Source organism: Lampetra fluviatilis, unplaced genomic scaffold (assembly GCF_964198595.1).
Source record: "Lampetra fluviatilis unplaced genomic scaffold, kcLamFluv1.1 SCAFFOLD_258, whole genome shotgun sequence".
NCBI lineage: Eukaryota > Metazoa > Chordata > Hyperoartia > Petromyzontiformes > Petromyzontidae > Lampetra > Lampetra fluviatilis.
The window spans coordinates 86,574-106,232 of NW_027620565.1; the positions used below are offsets into that span (position 1 = coordinate 86,574).

General features: G+C 55.9%; 1 protein-coding gene across 1 annotated transcript in view; it reads right to left on the reverse strand.

Moving 5' to 3' along the window:
• Positions 1-17,235, reverse strand: part of LOC144954074 (neutral amino acid transporter 9-like) — a 31,597-nt gene extending 14,362 nt beyond the window's left edge. The window contains 11 exon segments of the mRNA XM_078884654.1: positions 4,028-4,082; positions 4,085-4,140; positions 4,720-4,838; positions 4,840-4,873; positions 6,132-6,203; positions 6,893-6,952; positions 10,266-10,452; positions 11,695-11,747; positions 14,948-15,041; positions 15,528-15,591; positions 16,901-17,235. Of these exon segments, the coding sequence (XP_078740780.1) occupies positions 4,028-4,082; positions 4,085-4,140; positions 4,720-4,838; positions 4,840-4,873; positions 6,132-6,203; positions 6,893-6,952; positions 10,266-10,452; positions 11,695-11,747; positions 14,948-15,041; positions 15,528-15,591; positions 16,901-16,941 (835 nt within the window). The 5' untranslated portion in view covers positions 16,942-17,235.
• Positions 17,236-19,659: the final 2,424 nt, after the last annotated feature.

The following is a 19,659-nucleotide window of genomic DNA, read 5'->3' on the forward strand; positions in this document are numbered from 1 at the left end:
TAGTGAGTCAGTCAGTCAGTCACTCAGTGAGTCACTCAGTGAGTCAGTTAGTGAGTCAGTCAGTCACTCAGTGAGTCAGTGAGCACGCCACTCATCACGGGGAAGTTGACGTTGAACTCTGTGGGGGAACAAGTCACTCAGTGAGTCACTCAGTGAGTCAGTTAGTGAGTCAGTCAGTCAGTCACTCAGTGAGTCACTCAGTGAGTCAGTTAGTGAGTCAGTCAGTCACTCAGTGAGTCAGTGAGCACGCCACTCATCACGGGGAAGTTGACGTTGAACTCTGTGGGGGAACAAGTCACTCAGTGAGACACTCAGTGAGTCAGTTAGTGAGTCAGTCAGTCAGTCACTCAGTGAGTCACTCAGTGAGTCAGTTAGTGAGTCAGTCAGTCACTCAGTGAGTCAGTCACTCAGTCAGTGAGGTCAGTCAGTGAGTCAGTCAGTGAGTCAGTGAGTCAGTCAGTGAGGTCAGTGAGCACGCCACTCATCACGGGGAAGTTGACGTTGAACTCTGTGGGGGAACAAGTCACTCAGTGAGTCACTCAGTGAGTCAGTTAGTGAGTCAGTCAGTCAGTCACTCAGTGAGTCACTCAGTGAGTCAGTTAGTGAGTCAGTCAGTCACTCAGTGAGTCAGTCACTCAGTCAGTGAGTCAGTCAGTGAGTCAGTCAGTGAGTCAGTGAGTCAGGTCAGTGAGTCAGTCAGTGAGTCAGTGAGTCAGTCAGTGAGTCAGTGAGTCACGCCACTCATCACGGGGAAGTTGACGTTGAACTCTGTGGGGGAACAAGTCACTCAGTGAGTCACTTCAGTGAGTCAGTTAGTGAGTCAGTGAGTCAGTGAGTCACTCAGTCAGTCAGTCAGTCACTCAGTCACTTCAGTCAGTCACTCAGTCACTCAGACAGTCAGTCACTCAGACAGACAGTCAGTCATCACTCAGTCACTCGCTCAGTCACTCAGTCAGTCACTCACTGACTCACTCAGTCACTCAGTCACTCACTCAGTCACTCACGTCACTCGCTCAGTCACTCAGTCAGTCACTCACTGACTCACTCAGTCACTCAGTCACCTCACTCAGTCACTCAGTCACTCAGTCACTCACTGACTCACTCAGTCACTCAGTCACTCAGGCACTCAGTCAGTCACTCAGTCCACTCAGTCACTCACTCACCAGTCACTCAGACACTCACTCACTCAGTCACTCAGTCACTCACTCACCCACTCACTCAGTCACTCAGTCCCACTCACTCACCTCACTCACCCACTCACTCACCCACTCACCCACTCACTCACCCTCACCACTCTCACCCACTCTCCCACTTCACCCACTAACTCACTCACCCACCCACCCACTCACCTCACTCACCACACCCACTCACCCACTCACACTCACACCACACCACACCACTCACCTCACTCACCACCCACTCACTCACCTCACTCACCTCACTCACACCACCACTTGCCACCTCACCTCACTCACCACCTCACCCACTCACTCACTCACACCCACCCACTCACTCACCCTCCACTCACTCACCACCCACCCACTCACTCACTCACCCACCCATCCCACTCACTCACTCACCCACCCCACTCACTCACCCACCCACCTCACTCACTCACCCACCCACCCACCCACCCACCCACTCACTCACCCACCCACTCACTCACCCACTCACTCACTCACTCACCCACCCACTCACTCACTCACTCACTCACCCACCCACCACCCACCCACTCACTCACCCACCCACTCACTCACTCACCCACCCACCCCCCACCCACTCACCCCACCCCACTCACTCACTCACCCACCCCACCCACCCACCCACTCACTCACTCACCCACCCACCCACCACCACTCACCCACCCACTCACCCACCCACTCACTCACTCACCCACCCACCCACCCACTCACTCACTCACTCACTCACCCACCCACTCACTCACTCACTCACTCACCCACCCACTCACTCCACCCACCACCCACTCACCCACCACTCACTCACTCACCCCACCCACTCACTCACTCACTCACCCACCCACCCACTCACCCACCACTCACCCACCCACTCACTCACTCACTCACCCACCCACTCACTCACTCACTCACTCACCCACCCACCCACTCACCACCCACTCACCACTCACTCACCACCCACCCACTCACTCACTCACCACCACCCACCCACTCACCATCCACCACTCACCCACTCACCCACCACCCACTCACCACTCACTCACTCACTCACTCACCCTCACTCACTCACTCACTCACCCACCCACCCACTCACTCACCCACTCACCCACTCACTCACCCACCCACTCACCTCACTCACCCACCCCACCCACTCACTCACTCACTCACCCCACCCACCCACCCACTCACCCACCCACCCACTCACCCACTCACCCACCCACTCACTCACTCACTCACCCACCCACCCACTCACTCACTCACTCACTCACCCACCCACTCACTCACCCACCCACTCACTCACACACTCACCCACCCACCACCACTCACCCACCCACTCACACACCCACCCACCCACTCACCCACCCACTCACCCACTCACTCACTCACCCACCCACTCACTCACCCACCCACCCACTCACCCACCCACCCACTCACTCACTCACTTCACCCAGCCACACACTCACCCACCCACTCACTCACCCACCCACTCACTCACTCACCCACCACCCACTCACTCACTCACTCACCACCTACTCACCCACCCACCCACCCACTCACCCACTCACCCACTCACCCACCCACTCACTCACTCACTCACCCACCCACCCACCCACTCACTCACCCACCACCCTCACTCACTCACCCACCCACTCACTCACTCACCCACCCACTCACTCACCCACCCACTCACTCACCCACCCACCCACTCACCCACCCACCACTCACCCCACCCACTCACACCACTCACTCACTCACCCACCCACTCACTCACTCACCCACCCACCCACTCACTCACCCACTCACCCACTCACTCACCACTCACTCACTCACCCACCCACTCACTCACTCACCCACCCACCCACCCACTCACCACTCACCCACCCACTCACTCACTCACTCACCCACCCACTCACTCACTCACCCACCCACTCACTCACTCACTCACTCACTCACCACCCACCCACTCACTCACTCACTCACCCACCCCTCACTCACCCACCCACTCACTCACTCACTCACCCACCCACTCACTCACCCACCCACTCACTCACCCACCCACCCACTCACCCACCCACTCACCCACTCACTCACTCACCCACCCACTCACTCACCCACCCACCCACTCACCCACCCACCCACTCACTCACTCACTCACCCAGCCACTCACTCACCCACCCACTCACTCACCCACCCACTCACTCACTCACCACCCACCCACTCACTCACTCACCCACCTACTCACTCACCCACCCACCCACCCACTCACCCACTCACCCACTCACCCACCCACTCACTCACTCACTCACTCACCCACCCACCCACCCACTCACTCACCCACCCACCCACTCACTCACTCACCCACCCACTCACTCACTCACTCACTCACCCACCCACTCACTCACCCACCCACTCACTCACTCACCCAACCCACCCACTCACCCACCCACTCACCACCACCCACTCACTCACTCACCCACTCACTCACTCACCCACCCACTCACTCACTCACCCACCCACCCACTCACTCACCCACTCACCCACTCACTCACTCACTCACCCACTCACTCACTCACCCACCCACTCACTCACTCACCCACCCACCCACCCACTCACCCACTCACCCACCCACTCCACTCACTCACTCACCCACCCACCCACTCACTCACTCACCCACCCGCTCACTCACTCACCCACCCACTCACTCACTCACCCACCCACTCACTCACCCACCCACCCCACTCACTCACCCACCCACTCACTCACCCACCCACTCACTCACCCACCCACTCACTCACTCACCCACCCACCCACCCACTCACCCACCCACTCACCCGGTATGAAGTATTCGTCAGAACTGTCGAACCACGTGGTGCGGAGGTGAACGCCCCCCACTGTGACGACTTCACCGTCACCAGGACAACCAGGTACAGTACGGACAGTGTGCCTGGGGGGGGGGGGGGCAGCGGGCACAGAGGGGGGAGGGGCCATGAGGAGGGGGGGGGCAGAGACATTAGTGATGGTAGTGGTGGTGGTGATGATGGTGGTGATGGTGGTGATGGTGGTGGTGATGGTGGTGATGGTGGTGATGATGGTGATGGTGGTGATGGTGGTGATGGTAGTGATGGTGGTGATGGTGGTGATGGTGGTGATGATGGTGATGATGGTGATGGTGGTGATGGTGGTGATGATGGTGGTGATGGTGGTGATGGTGTTGTAGCTACCCAGGATGTTGAACCTGGTGAAGAACTGCGCTGACTTGAAGTTGAGTAGCGGCATGATGAGCGCCACCAGGTAGATTGGCACCATCTGTAGTGATGGTGGTGATGGTAGTGATGGTAGTGATGGTGATGGTGGTGATGGTGTTGTAGCTACCCAGGATGTTGAACCTGGTGAAGAACTGCGCCGACTTGAAGTTGAGTAGCGGCATGATGAGCGCCACCAGGTAGATTGGCACCATCTGTAGTGATGGTGGTGATGGTAGTGATGGTAGTGATGGTGATGGTGGTGATGGTGTTGTAGCTACCCAGGATATTGAACCTGGTGAAGAACTGCGCCGACTTGAAGTTGAGTAGCGGCATGATGAGCGCCACCAGGTAGATTGGCACCGTCTGACGCAGGTTCCAGAGTCGATCGGAAACTCCACGCGGAGGTCACTGCAGCCAACACGGCCACTGGGCCTGGAGGTCAGGGGTCAACGGTTAGGGGTCACGGTTGGAGGTCAGGGGTCATGGTTATGGGTTAACGGTTAGGGGTCAGGGGACATTGTCATTACACCTGTAGGGGTGTTTGAGAGAGAGCCCGTTATGCATGGCAGCTTATGGCAAACAAACACAGTGGGCGGGCTACGTGAGTGCACGGGGGAGGTGCTCTCAACGACGTCCGCGCCAGGCAGCCCGGGGGGGGCCCCACCCCTCAGCGGGGGGGGGTTGGGTATAAAAGGGGATGTGTCGGAGGGCTCTCGGGGTTCTTGTGAAGCTAACCAGTGAAGACTGAAGACGTCTTAGCGAGAGCCCTGGACTCCCCTGGATCGCCGTCCTCATCAGGGCCGAACAGGACCGAGCCAGCGGCGTGGTCCCGAGGTCCAGAGCCGGTGCTCTTGTCAGAGCTGGCCTGGGACTCAGGGTACCGGGCCCGACTGACCAGTGTCGGGCCAGACAGCCTCCCCTAGCCCGTTAGGGGAGGACTAGGAGGCAGGCTAGGAAGTGAGCTAGCGCGGGTATCCCCAGCTAGCCGGGCGAGGGGGCCGACACCCCCTCGAGAGTTGTATGCCAGAACGGTGCTGTGTGAATAAACCCGTGTGCCTCCAACTCTGGCGTCCAAGAGTCGTGAACTCTACTACACAACCATAACCACCATCATCACCACCATCACGACCATCATCATCATCATCACCACCATCACCACCATCACCACCATCACCACCATCACCACCATCATCACCACCATCACGACCATCATCATCATCATCACCACCATCACCATCACCACCATCACCACCACCACCATCATCACCACCATCACTACCATCATCATCATCATCACCACCATCACCATCATCACCATCACCACCATCACCACCACCACCACCATCACCACCATCACTATCATCACCATCACCATCACCACCACCATCACCATCACCACCACCATCACCATCACCACCATCACCACCATCATCACCACCATCATCACCACCACCACCATCATCACCACCATCACTACCATCATCATCATCATCACCACCATCACCACCATCACCACCACCACCATCATCACCACCATCACTACCATCATCACCATCACCACCATCACTACCATCACTACCATCACCACCACCACCACCATCACCATCACCACCACCACCACCATCACCACCACCACCACCACCACCACCATCACCACCACCACCACCATCACCACCATCACCACCATCACCTGTGCTGCTGGTGATGTTGGTGATGTCTCTGACCTCCATGCTGGGCTTCAAGTGGAGACTCCGGCATAGAACTACACAGAGACACAGAGAGAGACACAGAGACAGAGAGAGACAGACACAGAGACAGAGACAGAGAGACACAGAGAGACACAGAGACACAGACAGGGAGAGAGACACAGAGATACAGGGAGACAGAGAGAGACACACAGAGAGACAGAGAGACAGAGACACAGAGAGACAGAGAGAGACCAAGTTAGTTAGTTGGCACACACACACAGACACACACAGACACACACACAGACACACACACACACACAGACACACACACACAGACACACACACACACAGACACACACACACACAGACACACACACAGACACACACACACAGACACACACAGACACACACACACACACAGACACACACACACAGACACACACACACAGACACACACAGACACACACAGATACACACACACAGACACACACAGACACACACACACAGACACACACACACAGACACACACAGACACACACACACAGACACACACACACAGACACACACACACAGACACACACACACAGACACACACAGACACACACACACACAGACACACGCACACAGACACACACACACAGACACACACACACAGACACACACAGACACACACAGATACACACACACAGACACACACACACAGACACACATAGACACACACACAGACACACACACACAGACACACACACTCAGAGGTTCTCACCTGGCAGGGAGTGATTGGTAAACTCCTCTACAGATGACATGTTGAGTCCATGGATCTTATCTGTAAAGAGAGACCCACAGACTCACCACACAGAGACTCATAGACTCACACAGAGACCCACAGACTCACCACACAGAGACTCATAGACTCACACAGAGACCCACAGACTCACCACACAGAGACCCACAGACTCACATAGAGACCCACAGACTCACCACACAGAGACTCATAGACTCACCACACAGAGACCCACAGACTCACCACACAGAGACCCACATACTCACCACACAGAGACCCACAGACTCACAGAGACCCACAGACTCACATAGAGACCCACAGACTCACAGAGACCCACAGACTCACATAGAGACCCACAGACTCACCACACAGAGACCCACAGACTCACCACACAGAGACTCATAGACTCACACAGAGACCCACAGACTCACATAGAGACCCACAGACTCACCACACAGAGACCCACAGACTCACCACACAGAGACTCATAGACTCACATAAAGACCCACAGACTCACCACACAGAGACCCACAGACTCACCACACAGAGACCCACAGACTCACCACACAGACACCCACAGACTCACCACACAGAGACCCACAGACTCACCACATAGAGACCCACAGACTCACCACACAGAGACCCACAGACTCACCACAGAGACCCACAGACTCACCACACAGAGACCCACAGACTCACCACAGAGACCCACAGACTCACCACACAGAGACCCACAGACTCACACAGAGACCCACAGACTCACCACACAGAGACCCACAGACTCACCACACAGAGACCCACAGACTCACCACACAGAGACCCACAGACTCACCACACAGAGACCCACAGACTCACCACACAGAGACCCACAGACTCACCACACAGAGACCCACAGACTCACCACACAGAGACCCACAGACTCACATAGAGACCCACAGACTCACCACACAGAGACTCATAGACTCACATAGAGACCCACAGACTCACCACACAGAGACCCACAGACTCACCACACAGAGACTCACAGACTCACCACACAGAGACTCATAGACTCACATAGAGACCCACAGACTCACCACACAGAGACCCACAGACTCACCACACAGAGACCCACAGACTCACCACACAGAGACCTACAGACTCACCACACAGAGACCCACAGACTCACCACACAGAGACCCACAGACTCACCACACAGAGACCCACAGACTCACCACATAGAGACCCACAGACTCACCACACAGAGACCCACAGACTCACCACACAGAGACTCACAGACTCACCACACAGAGACTCATAGACTCACATAGAGACCCACAGACTCACCACACAGAGACCCACAGACTCACCACACAGAGACCCACAGACTCACCACACAGAGACCCACAGACTCACCACACAGAGACCCACAGACTCACCACACAGAGACCCACAGACTCACCACACAGAGACCCACAGACTCACCACACAGAAACCCACAGACTCACCACACAGAGACCCACAGACTCACCACACAGAGACCCACAGACTCACCACACAGAGACCCACAGGCTCACCACACAGAGACCCACAGACTCACCACACAGAGACCCACAGACTCACCACACAGAGACCCACAGACTCACCACACAGAGACCCACAGACTCACCACACAGAGACCCACAGAGTCACCACACAGAGACCCACAGACTCACCACACAGAGACCCACAGACTCACCACACAGAGACCCACAGACTCACCACACAGAGACCCACAGACTCACCACACAGAGACCCACAGACTCACCACACAGAGACCCACAGACTCACCACACAGAGACCCACAGACTCACCACACAGAGACCCACAGACTCACCACACAGAGACCCACAGACTCACCACACAGAGACCCACAGACTCACCACACAGAGACCCACAGACTCACCACACAGAGACCCACAGACTCACAGAGACCCACAGACTCACCACACAGAGACCCACAGACCCACCACACAGAGACCCACAGACTCACAGAGACCCACAGACTCACCACACAGAGACCCACAGACCCACCACACAGAGACCCACAGACTCACAGAGACCCACAGACTCACCACACAGAGACCCACAGACTCACCACACAGAGACCCACAGACTCACAGAGACCCACAGACTCACCACACAGAGACCCACAGACTCACCACACAGAGACCCACAGACTCACCACACAGAGACCCACAGACTCACCACACAGAGTGAGTGAATGAGTGAGCGAGTGGGCGAGTGGGCGGGCAGGCGAGCGAGCGGGCGGGCGAGCGAGTGAGTGAATGAGTGGGTGGGTGAGCGAGCGAGTGAGTGAGTGAGCGAGTGAATGAGTGGGTGAGTGAGTGAGTGTACGACTGAATGAGTGTACGAGTGAGCGAGCGAGTGAATGAGTGTACGAGTGAGTGAGTGAGTGAATGAGTGAGCGAGCGAGCGAGTGAATGAGTGGGTGGGTGAGCGAGCGAGCGAGTGAGCGAGCGAGCGAGTGAGTGAGCGAGCGAGCGAATGAGCGAGTGAATGAGTGAGTGAGTGAGCGAGCGAAGTGAGCGGGTGAGTGAGTGTATGAGTGAATGAATGAGTGAGCGAGCGAGTGAGGAGCGAGCGAGCGGGTGAGCGATTGAGTGTACGAGTGAATGAGTGAGTGAGCGAGCGAGTGAATGAGCGAGCGAGCGGGCGAATGAGCGAGTGAATGAGTGAGTGAGTGAGCGAGTGTACGAGTGAATGCATGAGCGCGCAAGCGAGCGAGCGGGCGAATGAGCGAGTGAATGAGTGTACGAGTGAACGAGTGAATGAATGAGTGAGCGGTGTGAAGGACTCACGGTGAATGAAGAGCCCCGTGTTGTAGAGGAAGTTGCTCATGAGGACCCAGTAGATGATGATGGCTCCACCCAGCGCCGTCATGGAGAAGGTGAGCCAGTGTACGAGTGAGTGAGTGAGTGAATGAGTGAATGAGTGATGGAGTGAATGAGTGATGGAGTGAATGAGTGAGTGGGTGAGTGAGTGTACGAGTGAATGAGTGATGGAGCGAGTGAGTGAGTGAGTAGGTGAGCGAGTGGGTGGGTGGGTGGGTGGGTGAGTGAGTGGGTGGGTGGGTGAGTGGGTGAGTGGGTGGGTGAGTGAGTGAGTGAGTGGGTGAGTGAGTGAGTGAGTAGGTGAGTGAGTGAGTGGGTGGGTGGGTGGGTGAGTGAATGAGCGAGTGAGTGAGCGAGCGAGTGAATGAGTGAGTGAGTAGGTGAGTGAGTGAGTGAGTGGGTGGGTGGGTGGGTGAGTGAGGGAGCGAGTGAGCGAGTGAATGAATGAGTGAATGAATGAGTGAGCGGTGTGAAGGACTCACGGTGAATGAAGAGCCCCGTGTTGTAGAGGAAGTTGCTCATCAGGACCCAGTAGATGATGATGGCTCCACCCAGCGCCGTCATGGAGAAGATGAGGCAGATGGCGCGTCCGGCTCGCCCGAAGTAGTGGTGGCACACGTCAGGAAAGTCGAGACCACAACCTCCACCACCCTCTACAGAGGTGGACAACTGGGTGAGTGAGTGAGTGAGTGAGTGGGTGGGTGAGTGGGTGGGTGAGTGGGTGGGTGAGTGGGTGGGTGGGTGAGTGGGTGGGTGGGTGGGTGAGTGAGTGAGTGGGTGGGTGAGTGGGTGGGTGGGTGGGTGAGTGAGTGGGTGGGTGAGTGGGTGGGTGAGTGGGTGAGTGAGTGGGTGGGTGGGTGAGTGGGTGAGTGGGTGGGTGAGTGAGTGGGTGAGTGAGTGGGTGAGTGAGTGGGTGAGAAGTGGTGGCACACGTCGGGAAAGTCGAGACCACAACCTCCACCACTCTCTGCAGAGGTGAGCATCTACACTTAGTGGTGAGTGGGTGAGTGAGTGGGTGGGTGGGTGAGTGGGTGGATGGGAGAGTGAGTGGGTGAGTGGGTGGGTGGGTGAGTGGGTGGGTGGGTGGGTGGGTGAGTGGGTGGGTGGGTGGGTGAGTGGGTGGATGGGAGAGTGAGTGGGTGAGTGGGTGGGTGGGTGAGTGGGTGGGTGGGTGGGTGGGTGAGTGGGTGGGTGGGTGAGTGGGTGAGTGGGTGGGTGGGTGAGTGGGTGGGTGGGTGGGTGAGTGGGTGGATGGGAGAGTGAGTGGGGTGAGTGGGTGGGTGGGTGGGTGAGTGGGTGGGTGGGGTGGGTGGGTGAGTGGGTGGATGGGGAGAGTGAGTGGGTGAGTGGGTGGGTGGGTGAGTGGGTGGGTGGGTGGGTGAGTGGGTGAGTGGGTGGGTGGGTGAGTGGGTGGGTGGGTGGGTGGGTGAGTGGGTGGGTGGGTGGGTGGGTGAGTGGGTGGGTGGGTGGGTGAGTGGGTGAGTGAGTGGGTGAGTGGGTGGGTGGGTGAGTGGGTGGGTGGGTGAGTGGGTGGGTGGGTGAGTGGGTGGGTGGGTGAGTGAGTGAGTGGGTGGGTGGGTGGGTGAGTGAGTGGGTGGGTGAATGAGTGAATGAGTGAATGAGTGGGTGAGTGGGTGAGTGAGTGAGTGAGTGGGTGGGTGAGTGAGTGGGTGGATGGGAGAGTGAGTGGGTGAGTGGGTGGGTGGGTGAGTGGGTGGGTGGGTGAGTGGGTGAGTGAGTGGGTGAGTGGGTGGGTGGGTGGGTGGGTGGGTGAGTGGGTGGGTGGGTGAGTGGGTGAGTGAGTGGGTGGGTGGGTGAGTGAGTGGGTGAGTGGGTGAGTGAGTGGGTGGGTGGGTGAGTGGGTGAGTGGGTGAGTGGGTGGGTGAGTGAGTGGGTGAGTGAGTGAGTGGGTGAGTAGTGGTGGCACACGTCGGGAAAGTCGAGACCACAACCTCCACCACCCTCTGCAGAGGTGAGCATCTACACTTAGTGATGAGTGGGTGGGTGAGTGGGTGGGTGGGTGGGTGGGTGGGTGGGTGGGTGAGTGGGTGGGTGGGTGGGTGAGTGGGTGGGTGGGTGGGTGAGTGGGTGGGTGGGTGGGAGAGTGAGTGGGTGAGTGGGTGGGTGAGTGGGGTGGGTGGGTGAGTGGGTGGGTGGGTGGGTGAGTGGGTGAGTGGGTGAGTGGGTGGGTGAATGAGTGAATGAGTGAATGAGTGGTGAGTGGGTGAGTGGGTGTGGGTGGGTGGGTGGGTGGGTGAGTTGAGTGGGTGGGTGGGTGAGTGGGTGAGTGAGTGGGTGGGTGGGTGGGTGGGTGAGTGAGTGAGTGGGTGAGTGGGTGAGTGGGTGGGTGAATGAGTGAATGAGTGGGTGAGTGGGTGAGTTAGTGAGTGGGTGGGTGAGTGAGTGAGTGAGTGGGTGAGCGAGTGGGTGGTTGAGTGAGTGAGTGGGTGAGTGAGTGGGTAAGTGAGTGAGTGGGTGGGTGGGTGAGTGAGTGGGTGGGTGAGTGAGTGGGTGGGTTGAGTGAGTGAGTGAGTGGGTGAGTGAGTGGGTGAGTGAGTGAGTGAGTGGGTGGGTGGGTGGGTGGGGTGGGTGGGTGGGTGGGTGAGTGAGTGAGTGGGTGAGTGGGTGGGTGGGTGGGTGAGTGGGTGAGTGGGTGAGTGAGTGGGTGAGTGGGTGAGTGAGTGGGTGAGTGTGTGGGTGAGTGGGTGGGTGGGTGAGTGGGTGAGTGGGTGAGTGAGTGGGTGAGTAAGTGAGTGAGTAGGTGAGGTGAGTGAGTGGATGAGTGAGTGAGTGGGTGAGTGGGTGAGTGAGTGAGTGGGTGAGTGAGTGGGTGAGTAAGTGAGTGAGTAGGTGAGTGAGTGAGTGAGTGGATGAGTGGGTGGGTGGGTGAGTGGGTGGGTGGGTGAGTGAGTGAGTGGAGTGGTGGTGGGTGAGTGAGTGAGTGGGTGAGTGGATGAGTGAGTGAGTGGGTGAGTGGGTGAGTGGGTGAGTGAGTGTGTGGGTAAGTAGGTGGGTGGGTAGGTGGGTGAGTGGGTGGGTGGGTAGGTGGGTAGGTGAGTGGGTGAGTGGGTGGGTGAGTGGGTGAGTGGGTGAGTGGGTGGGTGGGTGAGTGAGTGAGTGGGTGAGTGAGTGAGTGGGTGAGTGGGTGGGTGGGTGAGTGGGGTGAGTGGGTGAGTGGGTGGGTGAGTGTGTGGGTGAGTGGGTGAGTGGGTGAGTGGGTGGGTGGTGTGAGTGGGTGAGTGAGTGGTGGTGAGTGGGTGGGTGAGTGGGTGAGTGGGTGAGTGGGTGAGTGGGTGGGTGAGTGAGTGAGTGGGCGGTGTGAGTGGGTGGGTGAGTGAGTGAGTGAGTGGGTGAGTGAGTGAGTGGGTGGGTGAGTGGGTTGGTGGGTGAGTGGGTTGGTGGGTGAGTGGATGGGTGAGTGGGTGAGTGGGTGGGTGGGTGAGTGAGTGGGTGAGTGGGTGGGTGAGTGAGTGGGTGGGTGAGTGGGTGAGTGGGTGGGTGAGTGGGTGAGTGGGTGAGTGAGTGGGGTGAGTGAGTGGGTGAGTGGGTGAGTGGGTGAGTGGGTGGGTGAGTGGGTGAGTGGGTGGGTGAGTGGGTGAGTGGGTGAGTGGGTGGGTGAGTGGGTGAGTGGGTGGGTGAGTGGGTGAGTGGGTGGGTGAGTGGGTGAGTGGGTGGGTGAGTGGGTGAGTGGGTGAGTGGGTGGGTGAGTGGGTGAGTGGGTGGGTGAGTGGGTGAGTGGGTGGGTGAGTGGGTGAGTGGGTGGGTGAGTGGGTGAGTGGGTGGGTGAGTGGGTGAGTGGGTGAGTGGGTGAGTGGGTGAGTGAGTGGGTGGGTGAGTGGGTGAGTGGGTGAGTGGGTGGGTGAGTGGGTGAGTGGGTGGGTGAGTGGGTGAGTGGGTGAGTGGGTGAGTGGGTGGGTGGGTGAGTGGGTGAGTGGGTGGGTGAGTGGGTGAGTGGGTGGGTGAGTGGGTGAGTGGGTGAGTGAGTGGGTGAGTGGGTGAGTGGGTGAGTGGGTGGGTGGGTGAGTGGGTGAGTGGGTGGGTGAGTGGGTGAGTGAGTGGGTGAGTGGGTGGGTGGGTGAGTGGGTGAGTGGGTGGGTGAGTGAGTGGGTGAGTGGGTGAGTGGGTGAGTGAGTGGGTGAGTGGGTGAGTGGGTGAGTGGGTGAGTGGGTGGGTGAGTGGGTGAGTGGGTGAGTGAGTGGGTGAGTGGGTGAGTGGGTGGGTGAGTGGGTGAGTGGGTGAGTGAGTGGGTGAGTGGGTGGGTGAGTGGGTGGGTGGGTGAGTGGGTGAGTGGGTGGGTGAGTGGGTGAGTGGGTGAGTGGGTGAGTGGGTGGGTGAGTGGGTGAGTGGGTGGGTGAGTGGGTGAGTGGGTGGGGTGAGTGGGTGAGTGGGTGAGTGAGTGGGTGAGTGGGTGGGTGAGTGGGTGAGTGGGTGAGTGGGTGAGTGGGTGGGTGAGTGGGTGAGTGGGTGAGTGGGTGAATGGGTGGGTGAGTGGGTGAGTGGGTGGGTGAGTGGGTGAGTGGGTGGGTGAGTGGGTGAGTGGGTGAGTGGGTGGGTGAGTGGGTGGGTGAGTGGGTGAGTGGGTGAGTGAGTGGGTGAGTGGGTGAGTGGGTGGGTGAGTGGGTGAGTGGGTGAGTGGGCGGGTGAGTGAGTGGGTGAGTGGGTGGGTGAGTGGGTGAGTGGGTGAGTGAGATTCTGAACTCACCAACTGTGTTGGGTGAGTTGAGGATGCGGTAACAACTGTACAGGGTGAGTGAGTGGGTGAGTGGGTGAGTGGGTGAGTGGGTGGGTGAGTGGGTGAGTGGGTGAGTGGGCGGGTGAGTGAGTGGGTGAGTGAGTGGGTGAGTGGGTGAGTGGGTGAGTGAGTGGGTGAGTGGGCGGGTGAGTGAGTGGGTGAGTGAGTGGGTGAGTGGGTGAGTGGGTGAGTGGGTGGGTGAGTGGGTGAGTGGGTGGGTGGGTAGGTGGGTGGGTGAGTGGGTGAGTGGGTGGGTGAGTGGGTGAGTGAGTGGGTGAGTGGGTGAGTGGGTGAGTGGGTGGGTGAGTGGGTGAGTGGGTGAGTGAGTGGGTGAGTGGGTGGGTGAGTGGGTGAGTGGGTGAGTGGGTGAGTGGGTGGGTGAGTGGGTGAGTGGGTGAGTGGGTGAGTGGGTGAGTGAGATTCTGAACTCACCAACTGTGTTGGGTGAGTTGAGGATACGGTAACAACTGTACAGGGTGAGTAGGCCCATGGAGATCATCAAGATCACTCCCAGCGTCAACCCGGCCTGAGTCAGAGAGACACGTGACGCAACAGAGACACGTGACGCACAGAGACACGTGACACAACGACACAGAGTGTGTCTGTGTGTGTGTGTCTGTGTGTGTGTGTGTCTGTGTGTGTCTGTGTGTGTGTGTGTCTGTGTGTGTGTGTCTGTGTGTGTGTCTGTGTGTGTGTGTGTCTGTGTGTGTCTGTGTGTGTGAGTGTGTGTGAGTGTGTGTCTGTGTGTGTGGGTCTGTGTGTGTGTGTGTCTGTGTGTGTCTGTGTGTGTGAGTGTGTGTGAGTGTGTGTCTGTGTGTGTGTCTGTGTGTGTGTGTCTGTGTGTGTGTGACTGTGTGTGTGTGTGTGTCTGTGTGTGTGTCTGTGTGTGTGTGACTGTGTGTGAGTGTGTGTGAGTGTGTGTGAGTGTGTGTGTGTCTGTGAGTGTGTGTGACTGTGTGTGACTGTGTGTGTGTGTGTCTGTGTGTGTGTGTGTCTGTGTGTGTGTGTTGACCTGCGTCATGGCCCAGGGCATGCTCAGGATGGAGGTTCCCATCATCGTGTTCCAGATCGCGAATCTGACACAACAACAACAACAGTGACACAATCAATGACACAATCAGTGACACAATCAGTTACACACTCAGTGACACAATCAGTGACACAATCAGTGACACAATCAGTGACACAATCAGTTACACACTCAGTGACACAATCAGTGGCACAATCAGTGACACAATCAGTTACACACTCAGTGACACAATCAGTGACACAATCAGTGACACAATCAGTTACACACTCAGTGACACAATCAGTGACACAATCAGTTACACACTCAGTGACACAATCAGTGACACAATCAGTGACACAATCAGTTACACACTCAGTGACACAATCAGTGACACAATCAGTGACACAATCAGTGACACAGAGGGTGACACAGTGACACAATCAGTGATAGAATCAATGACACAATGAATTATTCAGTGACACAATCAGTGACACAATCGGTGACACAATCAGTGACACAACCAGTGACTCAGTGCCACAATCAGTGACACAATCAGTGACTCAGTGACACAATCAGTGACACAATCAGTGACACAATCAGTGACACAGAGGGTGACACAGTGACACAATCAGTGATAGAATCAATGACACAATGAATTATTCAGTGACACAATCAGTGACACAATCGGTGACACAATCAGTGACACAACCAGTGACTCAGTGCCACAATCAGTGACACAATCAGTGACTCAGTGACACAATCAGTGACACAATCAGTGACACAATCGGTGACACAATCAGTGACACAACCAGTGACTCAGTGACACAATCAGTGACACAACCAGTGACTCAGTGCCACAATCAGTGACACAATCAGTGACACAATCGGTGACACAATCAGTGACACAACCAGTGACTCAGTGACACAATCAGTGACAAAATCAGTGACACAATCAGTGACTCAGTGACACAATCAGTGACACAATCAGTGACACAATCAGTAACACAGAGGGTGACACAATAAGTGACTCAGTGACACAATCAGTGACACAATCAGTGACACAATCAGTAACACAGAGGGTGACACAATCAGTGACACAAAAGGTGGGTGAGTAAATGAGTGGGTGGGTGAGTGTGTGCATGAGTGGGTAACCATGGTAACCATGCTGGTACCTACATGGTAACGATGCTGGTAACCATGGTAACGGTGATGGTACCTTCGTGGCAACCATGGTCACGATGAAGGTAACCATGGTACCTACATGGTAACCATGGTAACTGTGATGGTAACCGTGGTTACCATGGTAACGGTGATGGTACCTACATGGTAACTGTGATGGTAACCGTGGTTACCATGGTAACGGTGCTGGTACCTACATGGTAACGATGCTGGGCTGCTTCCCAGCGCTGTCGGCCATCGTGACGCTTCTCGTCCTGTGGCAGAAACAGCGCGGAGAGTCACACACACAGAGTGACACAGACACACCATCACTACCATCATCACCATCATCATCACCATCACTACCATCACACACACACAGTCACACACAGAGACACACACACAGAGTCACATAGAGACACACACATCATCATCATCACTACCATCACCATCACACACACACAGAGACACATACACCATCATCATCACCATCATCATCACCACCACCATCATCACACAGACACACACACACAGAGACACATACACACAGAGACATACATCACTACCATCATCACCATGGTGATGATGATGGTAGTGATGGTGATGGAGAGTCACACACAGAGACACACACATCACCATCATCACACATAGACACATACACCATCATCATCATCACCATGGTGGTGATGATGATGGTGGTGGTGATGATGGTGGTGATGGTGGTGGTGGTGATGGTGGTGGTGGTGGTAGTGGTGGTGATGGTGATGGTGGTGGTGATGATGGTGGTGATGGTAGTGGTGGTTGTAGTGGTGGTGATGATGTGGTAGTGCTGGTAGTGGTGGTAGTGGTGATAGTGGTTGTGGTGGTGGTGATGGTGGTGATGCTGGTTGTGTTTGTGGTGGTGGTGTTGTGCTGGTGGTTGTTGTGGTTGTGTCACTGCTGTGTTCCGGCGCGTGAGACATACTTGGTTCATGGTGCGGACAGAGATGAAGAGAGAGAGTGAGAGAGATGGGGGAGATGGGGAGAGAGAGGGGAGGGAGAGAGTGAGAGCGTGTGAGTGAGATGGGGAGAGAGAGTGAGTGGGAGAGAGATGGGGGAGATGGGGAGAGAGAGGGGAGGGAGAGAGTGAGAGCGTGTGAGTGAGATGGGGAGAGAGAGTGAGTGGGAGAGAGATGGGGGAGATGGGGAGAGAGAGGGGAGGGAGAGAGTGAGAGCGTGTGAGTGAGATGGGGAGAGAGAGTGAGTGGGAGAGAGATGGGGGAGATGGGGAGAGAGAGGGGAGGGAGAGAGTGAGAGCGTGTGAGTGAGATGGGGAGAGAGAGTGAGTGGGAGAGAGATGGGGGAGATGGGGAGAGAGAGGGGAGGGAGAGAGTGAGAGCGTGTGAGTGAGATGGGGAGAGAGAGTGAGTGGGAGAGAGATGGGGGAGATGGAGAGAGAGGGGAGGGAGAGAGTGAGAGCGTGTGAGTGAGATGGGGAGAGAGAGTGAGAGCGTGAGAGATGGGGGAGATGGGGAGAGAGGGGAGGGAGAGTGAGTGAGAGTGTGTGAGTGAGATGGGGAGAGAGAGTGAGTGGGAGAGAGATGGGGGAGATGGGGAGAGAGAGGGGAGGGAGAGAGTGAGAGTGTGTGAGTGAGATGGGGAGAGAGAGTGAGTGGGAGAGAGATGGGGGAGATGGGGAGAGAGAGGGGAGGGAGAGAGTGAGAGTGTGTGAGTGAGATGGGGAGAGAGAGTGAGAGCGTGTGAGAGAGATGGGAGAGATGGGGAGAGAGAGAGATGGAAAGAGAGATGGGGAGAGAGAGAGATGGAAAGAGAGATGGGGAGAGATGGGGAGACAGGGGAGGGAGAGATGGAGGGAGATGGGAGGTGATGGGGAGGGTGATGGGAGAGATGGGGAGGGAGGTGATGGGGAGGGTGATGGGGAGGGAGGGGAGATGGGGGGATGGATGGAGAGACAGCAGGTGATGGGCAGTGATGGGCAGTGATGGGGGGGGAGGTGATGGGGAGTGATGGGGGGGAGTGATGGGAGAGTGATGGGGGGGGAGTGATGGGGGGGATGGGAGAGTGATGGGGGGGGAGTGATGGGGGGGAATGATGGGAGGTGATGGGGGGGGGTGATGGGGGGTGGTGATGGAGGGGAGTGATGGGGAGTGATGGGAGAGTGATGGGGGGGGAGTGATGGGGGGGAATGATGGGGGGTGATGGGGGGGAGTGATGGGGGGGGAGTGATGGGGGGGAGTGATGGGAGAGTGATGGGGAGTGATGGGAGAGTGATGGGGGGGGGGGTGATGGGGGGTGGTGATGGAGGGGAGTGATGGGAGAGTGATGGGGAGTGATGGGAGAGTGATGGGGGTGAGTTCGCTCGCGATGGAGAATCACCCGAGTAGATTTGCAAGCCACATGATGTTACAATTCCCTCCATATACACTTACATCAACAACATCAACAATAACAACACAATGACACGAAAAATAATAGCAATAAAATAACTAAAATAACGACAAGAAAATTACTAAAATAACAAAAATATAATAACAAAAATTACTACAATAATATCAAAATAATAACAATTAAATAACAAAAAGAACAACAAGAAAATAACTAAAATAACGACAATAAAATAACAAAAATAACAAGAATATAATAACAAAAATTACTACAATAATATCAAAATAATAACAATTAAATAACAAAAAGAACAACAAGGAAATAACAAAAATAACGACAAAAAATAACTTAAATAACAACAACAAAATAACAACGAAAAAATAACAAAAATTACAATACAATAAAAAGAAAATAACTCAAATAACAAGAATATAATAACAAAAATTACAATTAAACATTAACAACATAAACCAATAATACAATCACAATATAATGACAAAAAAATAGCAGCAAAACCAATATAATAAATAAATATGCTAATGAGCCGGCGTGATTCCCGCAGTGGGCTGTACCATTCCGCGACTACAACGGG